At 48.4% G+C, this 13,951-nt stretch overlaps 1 protein-coding gene across 1 annotated transcript; it reads right to left on the reverse strand.

Moving 5' to 3' along the window:
- Positions 1 to 482: 482 nt before the first annotated feature.
- Positions 483 to 10,752, reverse strand: LOC311188185 (butyrophilin subfamily 1 member A1-like; the record flags this gene model as incomplete). Its single annotated transcript, XM_084259341.1, has 8 exons — positions 483 to 825; positions 993 to 1,140; positions 1,518 to 1,544; positions 5,376 to 5,402; positions 6,384 to 6,410; positions 6,502 to 6,642; positions 6,760 to 7,041; positions 10,509 to 10,752. The coding sequence occupies 8 exons, from the start codon at positions 10,750 to 10,752 to the stop codon at positions 483 to 485; spliced, it is 1,239 nt and encodes a 412-aa protein (XP_084115467.1).
- Between the last annotated feature and the right edge of the window lie 3,199 nt (positions 10,753 to 13,951).

A 13,951-nucleotide genomic window follows, 5' to 3' on the forward strand; every position in this document is an offset into this window, starting at 1 on the left:
TCCTAATGTTATAGAGCAACCCCGATATTAAATGGGGGATCCCCAAAGCCCATGTGTCTGCCTTTTGTATCCACCTGGCTGCTTAACCCCACCCTCAGGTCCCAGCCACCTTCCCTTTGGTGGTGATGGGATTTGGAGTTCCCAGTGTCTTTGGCTTTGACCTGGGGTGGGGGTGGAGTCCACAAAGCCTATATGGAATTTGCTTTGGGACATCCTTTTCCCCCTAACACTAACAGCATAAAATCCCTAGTAAATATTTTCTTTATCAAATGACAAATGATTTCCCGTGGAAAAATTCACCCTACCCTAAACAGGTTCAGAGTTATGTCTCAGCATGAGGCCTGACCTGACTGTTCTCTCAACCACGGCCCAGGAATCTGCACCCAGAGCAGGAGGACAAGACTCCAGCATCCGGGACTCACTCACAGGTTTGTCCACAGGGAACCTGCAGCCCCAAGAAGAGCCCAGGGCAGGGAGGGGCCTCATGGAGACACCGTCTCAGGGGTACAGGGGAGGAGGGGGGCTTCAGGCCCTGGGGGAGCTCCAACCACACCAGAGCCTGAAGGGATCCCCTCCCCTGGGGGACCCACAGGCTCCTCCAGAGAAGGAGGATTGTTCATGGGCACAGAGGACTTCTGGGGCCCAACCTCCAGGGGGCAGAGGGTCATGGACAAGTCTCCTTTACAACAGCAGAAGTATGGAAGGAGAGTCCCAGAGAAAGACTCAGGAGGGAAGGAGAAGATGTGGGAGCCATCAGTCATGTCATAGAAGGAGATATCCCCATGAGCATAGTCCAGGAAAACCCCCACCCTGCGGGGAACCTGCCTAAGGGGTAGTGGAGTAAGAGGGTCAGTATAGGCTTTGAAAACATTACTGACCCAGCCAATAGCCCATTTCCCTTTCACTGGGGATGGAAAATAGTATCTTGTTTTCTTATCTTTCCTCCAGACCCCCAGCCTCCATGCAGTTTTGTCTGCATTGCTGATCTTTACCTCCCAGTAACATCGCCCTGATGTAATGCCCTCAAGACCCAAAACAGTGCATTCATCTCTATTCCATAATGATGACAGGTCAGACTCTTCTTGTCATGAGAGAGGACAATTCCGGGGTGGCAAGAACCTGGATCCAGAGTGACAGGCCCTGCAGAGAGAGAACCCATATGCCAGCCTGACATAATAAGGGCACACACCTCTTCACCCCAGACACTTAGCTTTATGGGGAGAGGGATATGTTCCCTGAAATGAGAGCCTGGTGACCCCAGCCCACAGCCCCCAAGCAAAAGAAGGATCTACAATATTATTGGGGGTCAAATATGTCACAGGACCCCTGGGGACCCGCCTGGACCCCAAGGACTAAGGAACCCCTTCAGCACCCATGAACAGTCACCCCCAGCCCACCTGTGTGACTTCACAGCTGCACCCACCCCACCCCAAGGAGGGGGCAGAGTCTGTGCCCACACAGAGAACAGAAGGAAAGGCCAGAAGCTGAGCAGCCCCAGAGAGAACAGAGTCACTCACAGGCCCGGAACTGCTCCTTCCGCCAATCTGCAAGAGACACACATGTCACGTGAGGGACTCTAGATACTCACACATCAGGGCCCATGCCTTGTTTTCTACAAGACAGTGATACAGAGTTCACGGGGAAAATATTTGGAAATATTTAGTGGATGCATTTAACTTTTAGATTCATACACACGCACGCACGCACACACACACACACACACACACACAGTTCTTATGCTGCAAATTTCCCATGATTTAAGACATAAAGCTTAATACTCAGGGGTGACAGGCTGAACACCCACTCAACAGAAAGGTCTTTACCCGGATACGACCATCAAATTATACTTTCAGGTTACCGGCCAAGACGTATCCTGGAAACTAGGTTTTCTTGGACAGGTTCTATGGAGATGAAACCCCAGGACTGTGTGTGCTTGTGAAGAACTAACAAACCTGGACGTGCAGGTTTTCTCTGAGCCATGGGGCCTAGAGCTACAACCAGCCCAGACCTGTGTGTGGCCCGATGCTCCTGCCTCCCGGGGCAGCAAAGGCCTGTGGAAGCCTGGAGACATGGGGGCTGGTCGGCAGAGCTTTCCTCTCTGATTGTGAATAAATCTCTTTGTCAAACAAGGGGAGAGAGACAGAGAGAGAGAGAGAGAATGAAACAACGTGACTGAGCTGTACGTGGGGGGTGACTGTGACATGAGTGAGGGGACAAAGGACACTCAGCACAGGGCCCTGCCCACTCAGGAGGGGGTGGAGAGGGTTCTAGGGGGAGAGAGACATGCAGAGCAGGGAACATGGACACACACTGAGAGGATCAAACACTAGTGACAACTTTCCACATTTTCATGTGTGGTGGAAACAAAACCATCCCTGTAGACAGAGAAGAACACAAACACATTGGATTGGCACAACTGTTTCCTTCAAGAAGAGCCCAGAAAGATGGAAGCTTCATAGTAAGACCTCTCTGTATAAGCAGAATAATGACTTCAATGATGTCCGTATCCCCATCCCATGGCCCTGTAAATTGTGTCCTTGACAGAGGAAAGAGAAATCTGCAGGTGGGGCAGAGACAGGACCTGGACACAAGGATGGTACTGTGGATCATCAGGGGGAACCAATCACATGAGCCTTAACAGCCATGACCCTGCACCTGTGCTTAGAGATAGTCGCAAGGCAGGCTGTGTAGACAGAGGATGGGATCCCCAGTCAGTGCAGGGAGCCCTAGATCCTGGGAGAAGAAGGGGCTCCTGGAAGGAAGGAGCTGCCAGATGCTGGAGTTGCTCCCAAGACATGGTCTCTGATGTCTGTCCGGCAGGCGTGTGAGATGATAAACTGTGTGGGTGATGCTGCTCAGGGTGTGGTGATGTGTGTCAGAAGCAGCTGGAGCTCTGATGCCCCATGTGGGGGCCCAGGCAGGTGAGCACAGCCCTGGCAGGGGAGGGTCTGGAGGGAGCACCAGGACCCCATGATGCACGTGGACAGATGAGGCCCCAGAAGTGTCACCTACTCTCAGGGAGAAGGAGGGAGAGAGAGGAGCCTGGAGACCAGGGAGGGAGGAAGGACAGGTGAGGAGAGGAGTTCAAGGATGTGGGACAGGAGGAAGGAACGAGAAGGTTTATCAATTTGCTGACCAGAGACAGACCAGACCCTGACTGTGCTGAAGAGGGAGGGTCACCCGCAAGCCCTAATGACCAGACAGGACGAGCTCTACCGACCTCAACGTGTGCCACACAGGCTCTTTAGACCAGTGGCCTTGAGAGAGCCCCTGAAATGACTGAAAGGGGAGTACAGGTCCCTCTACCCCAGAGCCCCAAGGCCATGTCGTCTCCCACCCCACCCCTGCCTGGGAAGGAGGAAGCAGGTCATTCCCCCAACAATCAGGTCAGATACAGCAAGACTCTGAGGCCATCAGGGGAGAGCGTGAGTTTCCCAACCATGTAAGGAGTGAGGGGGAGGGACGAGAATCCAGGATCCACATTTATAGGAATAAGAAACAACATTTCTTGTGCACATGGTGTGTAAATGTGTGACACCAGCCACACCTGCACAAGCTCACTCAGAGAAGTTGGCATTTCCATCTTTGCTTGCAATGATTAGGTGGCATATGTGTGACCTCTTTGTGAAAAAAGGAGATTTTCAATTTTCTTATTTTTCCTGAGACATTAGTTGACATCTGCTATAATGCTCTACACCACACTTCTTCATACAACAATAAAAAAAGAGGGCGTGGAGGAGAACAGGAACAGGAGCAGCAGGAACAAATGTAGAAAATCCAGTGACATTTAATGTGAGACACAGCGTGCCCAGGCCTGTGTGTGCACTGACTGTGTGAGTCAGTTAATTTTCGTAGCAAAACCTTAAGTAAAAAATTTTTGTTAAATTTCACAAATAATACGAGATCACACATGTATCCATCTGTGAATCTGTCAATATTAAAATGTTGATTCTGGTGCATTCATGGTGTTTCATTCAAACACATCATTCTTTTGCATGCCCAAGGAAAGTTTATGTTAAAATGCATGAGACATGAACTCAGCAGAGGCTGGAATGATGGTTAAGAGGACTCTGTGGTCCTCACTGTGTGGAAATGAGTCCCAGGGGAACCAGGGGGACTCTCAGGAGGGTCCTCACACTCCTGGTCCCCAGGCCCCTCCCCTACAAGCCCCCTCCTTGTGGCTCAGGGTCTGTATCCAGGACCATGAACAAACCCCTGAGCAGGGAAAGGGCGTGTGACTCAGGCTCAGGAGGCTCAGATCTCCCTTCACCAGCATCTCTGACCTTCCCCGCAGGACCCAGCGCAGACCCTGCTCTGGGGTTACGGGGGGAGCTAATGTGAGAGGAAGCATAATTAGATGGTCGCCTCAATAATGGTTTTCAAAGTGTAAATTTTTCTGAAGTACTTCAAAAGGCCCACTGTGTTTCATTCCCAAGCCTTGTACAGTGTCTGCACAGCACAGATTCAAACTGGTGACTGTGCCCAAAACCTCTAGAAGGCTCTTCTCCCACACACCCCTCTCCTTCCTTCCCCTCTCTATCTCCATCCAGACGTTTCTTTCAAATTTCACCCCTGTTCTTTGGAAATGGATTATAACCATTTTAGGTTTGATCTTTTCCAGTCTACATAGTTGCCTCTTAAAAAAAAAAAAAAAAACCTAAATAATAGCAACCATGAGACTGTCAGACAGAATTCTCCTTAAAAAAATGATGGTTCTGAAAATCATACATTGTTTATCTTGTTACAAATACACAAAAAGTATACACACACACACAAAAACTGGATTTTACAGTAATTTCAGAACTTTTACAGGCCTCTGCCCAAGAGTCATAAACATCCCAGAAGCTCTGACCCAGACTCAGAACACCTCAGCAACCACAAGGGATTGGAAGAAAAAAACCAGCTTGGACATAAATCAGAGCATGCATGAGAAGACAGAGAATTAAGAGGAAATAGGAAACAAATACTAGATCCCAAATTGGACTGGGATTTTGAATCCAGAATGATCCATAAGCAGGACCCCTTAGCAAGACCTAATTCTGAAGCAGGAACCAGCATGTCTGGAATTTTCAAGAGATCAGTAAAATCCTGAACCCCAAACCTGCCCCTGCTGCAGCCTCTCTTCACACTGACCCCCACTGTCCTCACCCACAAGAAATTACCAGGTGACAAGTGGTCAGAGGGTGTCCTGACCCAGCATGACCTGCAGGGAGGACAGGGCAGATAGAGGCAGGTAGAGGCCCTGTTGTTCTCAGATGGAGGCTCCAGAGTGAGAGGAGACCAGGAACCCCAGGTCATTCCTGGTGGGGTCCTCTGATAGAGAAGGGGCAGAGGGGAGGCTGGGAGGTGGTCCCAGGACCCTCAGGGCCACTCACCTGCATACAGCTGGGCCTTCCTCCAGGCTGAAAGGGAACACACAGGTGAGACCTCAGCACAAACATCTGTTTATGTGATGCAGGGGCCTTGGTCTTCCTGTGTTCTGCAGGTGAGACTCTAGAGGGTGGAGGGGGAGAGGCTGGAGAGGTCATGACCTCCTGCCCTGTGCAGAGAGCAGGGGGTGGTGGGAAATCCCTGGGTCAGGTCAGGAGCCTGCAGGACAGACTGACCCAGCCCTGCCTGCTGCTGCTGTGGGGCTTTGGCAAGTCACTGAGCAGCTCTGGGCCCCACAGCCTTCAAAGCTCCTGCTTCACCTGATACTCAGTGTGGCTACACAGGATCAAAAACAGTACATGGAAAGATATTTTTTAATGGACATATTATTCCATAATTATTACATTCAGTATATCCTTGGAAATTAATGGGAAGATGAAATAAAAACACAACATGGACATCATACCAGCTTCAGAGTAGAAATGGCCCTTCTTCCTCCAATGCAGTATTTCTAGTGATAAAAACTTTCTGGGAGATGGAAAGTCCCCCCACACCTTCACAGGCAAGGTCACCCCATCCTCTCCCAGCACTACTGATCAGCATCTTCAGGAATAGAGTGAACAGACTTTTCTTGGGGTTGTTTGGGGGAAAAGGGCAGGAGGAGGTCACACTCCTAAACTTTAAGAGTCCATTTACTTATAAAAATCCCAGAGCAGCTGCTTCACTTCCAGGTGCTGACCAAGAACAAGATGCATTGAGGACTAAAAAGCCAGCACAATGATGGGAAAGTCAGGACTGGAATGAGACCAGGATACAGGAGACTCCAATGGTCACCATCCACCAAGATCCCACGAATGGAGGGAAAGCAGCACCCAGATCTGGAGCCCATGGAGCAGGGTCCTACCTCCTACCAGCCCCCAGGGAAGGGACCACATGTCTGTGCTGAGACACCCAAGGGGAGGGACCCCTGAGCACAGGGTACAGGGACCCAGGACACCTGGAGCATCACTCACCAGCCAAGTAAGATGCCTTCCTCTGGTCTGAAAGACAACATAGGACACAGGTGAGCTAAGAACCAGAATGTCACCAATAAAGGAGACAGGAGAGTTCAGGAGGGAGAGCAGAGCTTACCTAGAGCTTCCTGAAGATCCTGTATATATGTGGAATATTCTCTCCAGGTGTAGTAGGCAGCCCCCAGGAGCAGGAGCAGCAGCAAGGGCAGGCTCACCAGGAAAGCCGGCTTCCAGGGAGAGGCCCGGGGGAAGAAGGGCTCTGCAGACAGAGACCCCACAGAGACCCCATCAGGACACAGCCCAGGACAGCACACCTGGGGGTGCTGGTCCCCCATATGACACTGCAGGAAGCATGGAGTGGGGGAGCAGCACTGACCTGGGATGACTATGGCCATGACCTTCTCTTGAAGCAGGACAGGGTTGAGGATGGAGCAGGTCACGCTCCCCACAGAGCTGTCTCTCACCACCAGGGCAGACTCCACGCTGAACAGCCCCTCAGTGTCCTGGGCATGGACCTTGGAGAAGTTCTGGAACTGCTCCCCACGGGGGTGTCTCCACTGCACCTGGGGCTCTGGGAACCAGCCCAAGGCCATGCACACCACACGCACCCCGTCCTCCTCTGGCCCCATGATGTGCACTTGGGGGCCAGAGCCCACACCTGCAGAAGGAAGATGAGAGCCAAGTGGGGCAGGGCCTCCTGTGCACACCTCCAGGGGAGGCTGTCAAGATTCACTCTGAGGGATCTGGGGAAGACCTGGAGCAAGACGAATAACCTGACATGTTCATCTCTACCTTTCTACCTATTGTTGTAATAAATATATAAACATGTTCAAATCTATGTAGAATGTTTTTCTTGTTAGAAGAGGACACCTTATTATACATAAAAGCTGTTTTCTCTGGTGGGAGTGCAAACTGGTCCAACCACTGTGGAAAGCTGTGTGGAGATTTCTGGACCTACTAAACATAGAGCTTCCATATGACCCAGCAATTCCACTCCTAGGTATTTACCCAAAGGACACAGAAACATCAATTCCAAAGAACACCTGCACCCCTATGTTTATAGCAGCACTGTTTACAATAGCTAAGCTTTGGAAACAACCCAAATGCCCAAAAATAGATGACTGGATCAAGAAGATGTGGTACATATATACCATGGAATATTACTCAGCATTCAAAAAAGATAAACACATGCAATTTGCTGCAACATGGATGGCGCTGGAAGGGATCATGCTCAGCGAAATAAGCCAAAAAGAAAAAGAAAAATACCGGATGGTCTCACTCATAGCAGGAATCTAGAAAACTTAAATAAGGGACCAGGAAAATGAATAACTATAAGAAAGTGAAAATCAAAATCAACAAAAAACTATGAACCAGAGACACTTTTAGGGGGGCGGGGGCGGGAGGGGAGGGATTGGGGTCAGAATGGGGGGCTGCAATTGTATGGGGAATATAACAATAAAATTTATAAAAAAAAAAAATAATAAAATAAAAAAAGCAAAAAAAAAAAAAAAAAAGCTGTTTTCTCATTTCTCACCAACATTTTAGCCTCCATAGTGCAGCTTCTCCTTCTAGTCTATTCTGTTCTGGGTGATACATCAAAAATCTCCCATTTGACAACCGCAGTCTCCAAGGTCCTCTCACCCAGTCTCCCTTCATTCAAGACACTCCTGAGGTGACCTTGAAACCACCTTCATCTTGGACTGGTCACTTCCCTCTGAGAGTGGCTTTTTGTGATTTGGACCCCCTGCTGAGCCCCTTTCCTGACTTTTCTCCCTGCACCTGCTCCTTGAAGGCAGCACAGTCCCAGGGTCCAGTCCTTAAAGCCCCATCTTATCTCACACCCTCTCCCAGGGTTTCTTCTCCCTCAGCTCCTGTGTCTCTTCATACATCACTTCCAGATATCACCTCACAAGCCTCCCCATCTACCTCCCTTATAGCCCCATCCCTGTGGGTTACATCTGCCAGGATTCCTCACATGCTTTTCACAACCAAAAGTCTGCCTCTGAACTTATGCTGTTGTCTCATCTGAGGTAAATTAGTAATACAAATGTTCCTAATTCTTCATCCTTCCTCATATCAGGCTCACACTTTGCCATTTTACTCACTCTGACTCTGGGATCAGTCATGTGACTTCACTTGTCTAATGAGAGATCAGCTCATGTGACTCAGCAGAGGTTTAAAGTGTTGGCCCCACGGGTCTTCCCTCTGCCACCTCCACGGAAGGACACTGTAGTTCAGGTGGCGCAGGGCCTGTTACCAGCCTTTCCCCTGAAGTTCCTCCCTCAGCCAGGAGCCAGTAACGATTCATGTAACAAGCCCAGCCAAGGTCCACGTGGTGACATTTTCATCTGACCAAACAATGTAGGAGTAAGTTCAGCGGAGAGTAGTCAAGTCCATCCCAGGTTAGCTGAAGTCCCCACCAGCCCATGTGAATACAAGTCCATTTCTACAGGCCACTGAGAGATTTTTTCTGTGGTTCTTTGTTACACAGCAGCACTATGGTGACAAGTAACTGATATACATTATTAATCTTCCTGACATTAAATACCAAACAGAATCTACAAAGCCTCGGAAACCTCTGCAATCCCTTCTTCCACTTTAAATTCTGTGACCCAATTCTCCTCATTCAATTGGGTTATTTCCAAACCTCACTGATGGCACCTCCTGTGCATCCACCGCCACTGTGTGAACCAGCCCCCCTCTCCACCCCGTAACTGCAGCCACAACTCCAGATATTGTCTCTGCCCTTGTCGTCCCCACTCCTGCCAGAGTCATCATGCTAAGCGCTGCTGTGCTGAAAATCCCCAACAGCTCCACATGCAAACACCACAACATGTGCACCAGGACTCCTCATCTGTGACTGATCCTCCCCAGCCTCTTCTCTCTGCAGTGCTCACACTTTTTACACTGTTCCCTCAAGGCCCAACACCTCAAGCTAAAGAATCTAACTGCTGTTGTCCACAATCACCAGGCTCTGTGGACTCCATCGTCCTTTCTTCATCTGCTCTGAGGGGCTTTATAGACCCTGTTAGATAAAATGACATTCCAGCTCAAATATCAGCATCACATGGAGGTTTTTATGATTTCCTTTGGAAGCATTCATCAGCCACCCTTGACCTCTCTGCCATGTACTCACAACATTTTTTATTAGAGTATTTGTCACCTCACAACACCCTGCTCCTCACTCTCTCCCACCAGCCATGAGGACTCCATGTGAGCAGATCACACACCAAACACATGTTCCCCCCAGGTCATTCACACAGGCTGTTCCTCCACATAGAAATTCCCTTCCCTGCAATGTACAGCATATCTGTAGCCAACATTGCTCTGTGACATGTAGGGAAATTGTTAAAGGACAAACTCCAAAGAATTTTTTTTCACAATGAGGATATTTTCCTTTTTTTGCCTCTTTTTCTTTCTTTTTGCTAAACCTATAATAGCAGACATATGTAATTTAACCTATTCTGGCCATCAATTCACTATATATATAAATCAGTCATTATGCTGTATGCCTCACATTACATATGATACATAGTAATTATCTTGTCTATAAAACTAGGGAGAAAGGAACACCCACACATCAGGTATCTACTCAGCTGTATTCCCACTTTCCTGGAGTCTTTGCTCCCATGGCCCCAGCCTGAGCTACTATTTATTACTGGAATCTCCCCTCCGCCCCAGACCCATTGCTGACCCATCTCCCTGCTCCATTTAGCTTCCTGTCCTCACCGCTTCTCACTTTGAAAAGTCATTTAGGCCCTGGTTATTTATTACAATTGCTCTCTCTCCCACTACAAATATAAACTCACAGAGTGAAGAACTTTATTAGATTTGCTTTTGTATCCAAGAGTTTAGACCAGGCCAGACATGAAGTAGGTCCCCTGTATATTTGCGTTTCATAAAACATGAATTAATAAGCCTTTTCTTACTCATAAATGAAATGAAAAACAAAATTACATTGTCCTTATTTTCTCCCCAATTCCAAAACTCCAGGACTCTGAGATATTTAACATGTCACCAACCTGCCACCTGCAGCTTCAAGGTGGCTCTCCCACGGAAGACTCCGTTGCTGAAGAAGCAGGTGTACAGCCCATTGTCAGCAGCCTGGACTTTGTGGATGCGCACAGCAGCCTTCCCCCACCAGCGAGGTCCGCCCTGCGTACTGGGCCATCAGCTCCTCATTCCACTCCTGCTGGTCTAGATAGGTGAACACTGACTCCAAGTTATTGGTCCGGAGCCACCTCAACTCCATGTTCTCTGCACTCATGACTGGGTCCAGGGAGCAGGGCAGTATGGCGTCCTCGCCCAGCTCTGCCACTATAGGGTCTGGGGGGCCAAGCACACGGAACCTCTCTGTGAACACAGACATGGGAGATAGAAAGGCTGAGAGACACAGTCATATCACAGAACACACACCATCTCTGTGGGAGGCCCAGGCAGGCTGAGGGAAGCTGTCTGATGAGCAGAAAGCTTGTCACAGGGCTAACCCAGATATAAAATGAGATTTCTTGACTGGGTTGTCACCCACGTGCTTAAAAGGGGACTTATTAATGCTAAAATGCAGACACACACAAAAAGTTGATAAAAGGTTTATTTACAAGGGAAGGGGAACTGGGGAAATGAATAACTCAGGGAGAAAAAGAGGGAGATAACTTTATAAATGCATCCTCCCCATTCTGCTGACCTGCAATCCCAATGACCCCCCAAGCTGGCAAAAACCTATCACGCCTTGTGGCCAAGAGGGCGACCCCCAGCCACATGGCCAGTTAAATACCGAAACCCAGAGCCTAGTTGCTTAACCACACCCTAAGGTCCTGTAGTTCCCAGTGTCATGAGGGTGGAGTCCACAAAGCCTCTATGGAGTTTGCTGAGGACAGCCTTTCCCCCTATCAATTCCCTCCTTTCTCTTTCTGCCATTTCCATGGTGATGAAGAGCAAATATATGGATGTTGGGATGCAGTCTCAGATGAAAATTTTCAGATTTCTGGGCCTCCCCGGTGGCACAGAGGTTGAGCGCTGGGTTGCGAAGCTGCCCGCGGCCTCTGTGGCGCCGGTTCGATCCCCGGCTGCTCCCCGGCCACCAGAGGAGGGTCCCACATGGCGCGCAGACCTCTCCTGCCACCCGCTGCTCCCCTCAGCAGTGTATTTCGGTCCTTCTGCCTACTCTGCTCCCCGCTCTGGCTATGGTGAATTCTCTCACCATCCCGCTCTTCTGACTGTACCCAGTGCTTGTACAAATAAAACAAACAAGCAGACAAGTAGGCAAATAAATAAAACATGCCTCTATAAAAAAAAAAAAGAAAAGAAAATTTTCAGGTTTCCAGTGTGAAAGAAAACCAGTCTCTCCATGTATTGTCCATTGTGGAAAGCAAAAGTCCTCCATTTCTGAAAAAACAGTTCAGCAGTCCAAGCCAAAAAAATAAATAAATAAAAACAAAAACAAAAAAAGACTGTCTCCTAAGACTACAACCTGAGATCTGTGCCACCATAGATATGTTGGAATAAAAATATAGAGTGGGCATTGTAACAGGGTGGTCCCCAGGAAAGGGGGAGGTTCCAGGTTCTCTACCACACCCAAAAAAGGAGGGTGGAGCTGAGCAGGGAGAGAAGAGGAGACTGAGGAAGGAAGGAAGAATATGGATCCAGAAGGCGACCTGGAAAAGGCACATGGAGCCGAGAGACACGTGAAGAAAATACATTGCCTTTTGGTCGTAGACTGGGTGACACAGATGTGGGTGAGAGACCCGTGGGGAGGTGACAATGGCAGTATTTGCCTTGATTTTGATTATGCTCTTGTCCTCCCAGACTTGTCTGGTTGTTTCTGATCCTTTTCTGTGGGTCCCCACTGGAAGATGCCTTAGACTTGTGGCAGGCTTTTGGGCCTTGCTCTGGGCCAATCCCATTTGGGTGGACTTTTACCCATGAGGGGACAGGTAACTTTGGGTGCTTGATTGATTTAAAAACTATGTTCTTTGTTTTTTCTGCATTGCTTCCTAATTATATTAAAATTCCTCCCATTAAAATCTCATATATTTTGTGTTGATGCGGCAGATGGCAGAAAATATTTAGAGCAGGCAGGTTTGCGGGGTCTGGGCTGCCCCTCTCCGTGCCCTGTAACAAGCTGACATGAAGGATTAACAGTGACAATTCTGAATCTGGGAAAGATCTTCCACACAACTTGTGGTCCAGAAATAATGTCAAGGATGCTCCCTCATTCACCAGTGTGCCTGATAGCAGGACCTTCCATAAAATACTCTAACTCCATGGTTCTCACCTTCAGCATCACAATCTCTAGGAGGGCTTGTAACTGTAAAATGCAGGGACCCTACCCCAGGTCTGATGCAGCAGCTTGGGATGTGCAAAAGAATGTACATTTCAAAAGAGTTCTTGGGGGACTAAGAAGGTGTCTGAGGAAATCCGTTTCTTTGCACAGAGGATCATCAATGTGAATGAGTGGACAGGGCACCCAGAGAACACCAGGCTTGCAACAAAACTGGATACTCTCATACAGAGGTCACCAGGCAGACAGCACCAAAAGGGACATAGAGGAGAGTCATCCTTCACTGACTAGAGGTAGGCAGAGAGAGACACCAGGAGACTCTGATCAGTGTGGGGGAGGCTGCAGCACACACTGTGGGGCTGTCATTCAACCAGGCATGTGACACTGGATGGGGGAGCTGACAGTGAGGAGGCTCACAGCTCTGACTGGCGCTCCCAGCTAACAAAGTCCCCAGTGAAGAAACAAGGCACAGAGCTGGATGCACCCCCACTTCCCCTCAGGACTGGCCCTGCCCTTCTGAAGCTCAGGGACAGTGTGCACCGGGAAGCATTTCAGGGCTGGACTGAGAGAGGCGGTGTCAGGGGAGCCACAAACATGAGCTCACACGCCCCAGCCAGAGCACCCACACTAGAAGCTGGATGACTGCAGGCCCAACAGTCTCTGACTCAGCATCTCAAGGATCAGGTCTCTAGTCCTACATAAGTTACAAATCTAAAAACACAACAGGGTCACCTGATGGAAAGTTACAAGTAGTTCAACTCTCTAAGTTACCACTACAGAGGTATTTTTTTCAAAAATAGGAAATTAAAGCAGCAAAATAAGTCCCAGAAATGTGAGATCTCAAGACAAGACCAACTCTGCAATATATAACTACAAAGATCATATCTTACTATCAAGTAGAGCTCAAATTGCCGTAATAAAGAAAGTCAAAGAAATGGAGAAAACACAGAGAAGTGAATCAAAAAGAAAAACAAAATTCAGAATAATAAATGAATGACTTGGAAAATAAAATGAGTAAAAAAAAACCAAATTGAATCTTTAAATTAAAATCAGAGAGATGGGGCTGTAAAAAGATTAGCAGAGAAGCTACTCACTCCTGGAGAAGCTCTTGGAGCAGAATAGACCAAATGAAAGATCAAATCAGTGACCTGGCTGTAATAATGAACAATGGACCAAAATAGAAGAAAAAAGAGAAAAATGAAGAAAAACTGGAAGAACTAACCAATCTTTGAGGAAAGGCTACATAAGCATAATGGATATTCCACAATTTGAAGAGAGACAGGAACAG

Source organism: Talpa europaea, assembly GCF_964194135.1.
Source record: "Talpa europaea genome assembly, chromosome: 2".
NCBI lineage: Eukaryota > Metazoa > Chordata > Mammalia > Eulipotyphla > Talpidae > Talpa > Talpa europaea.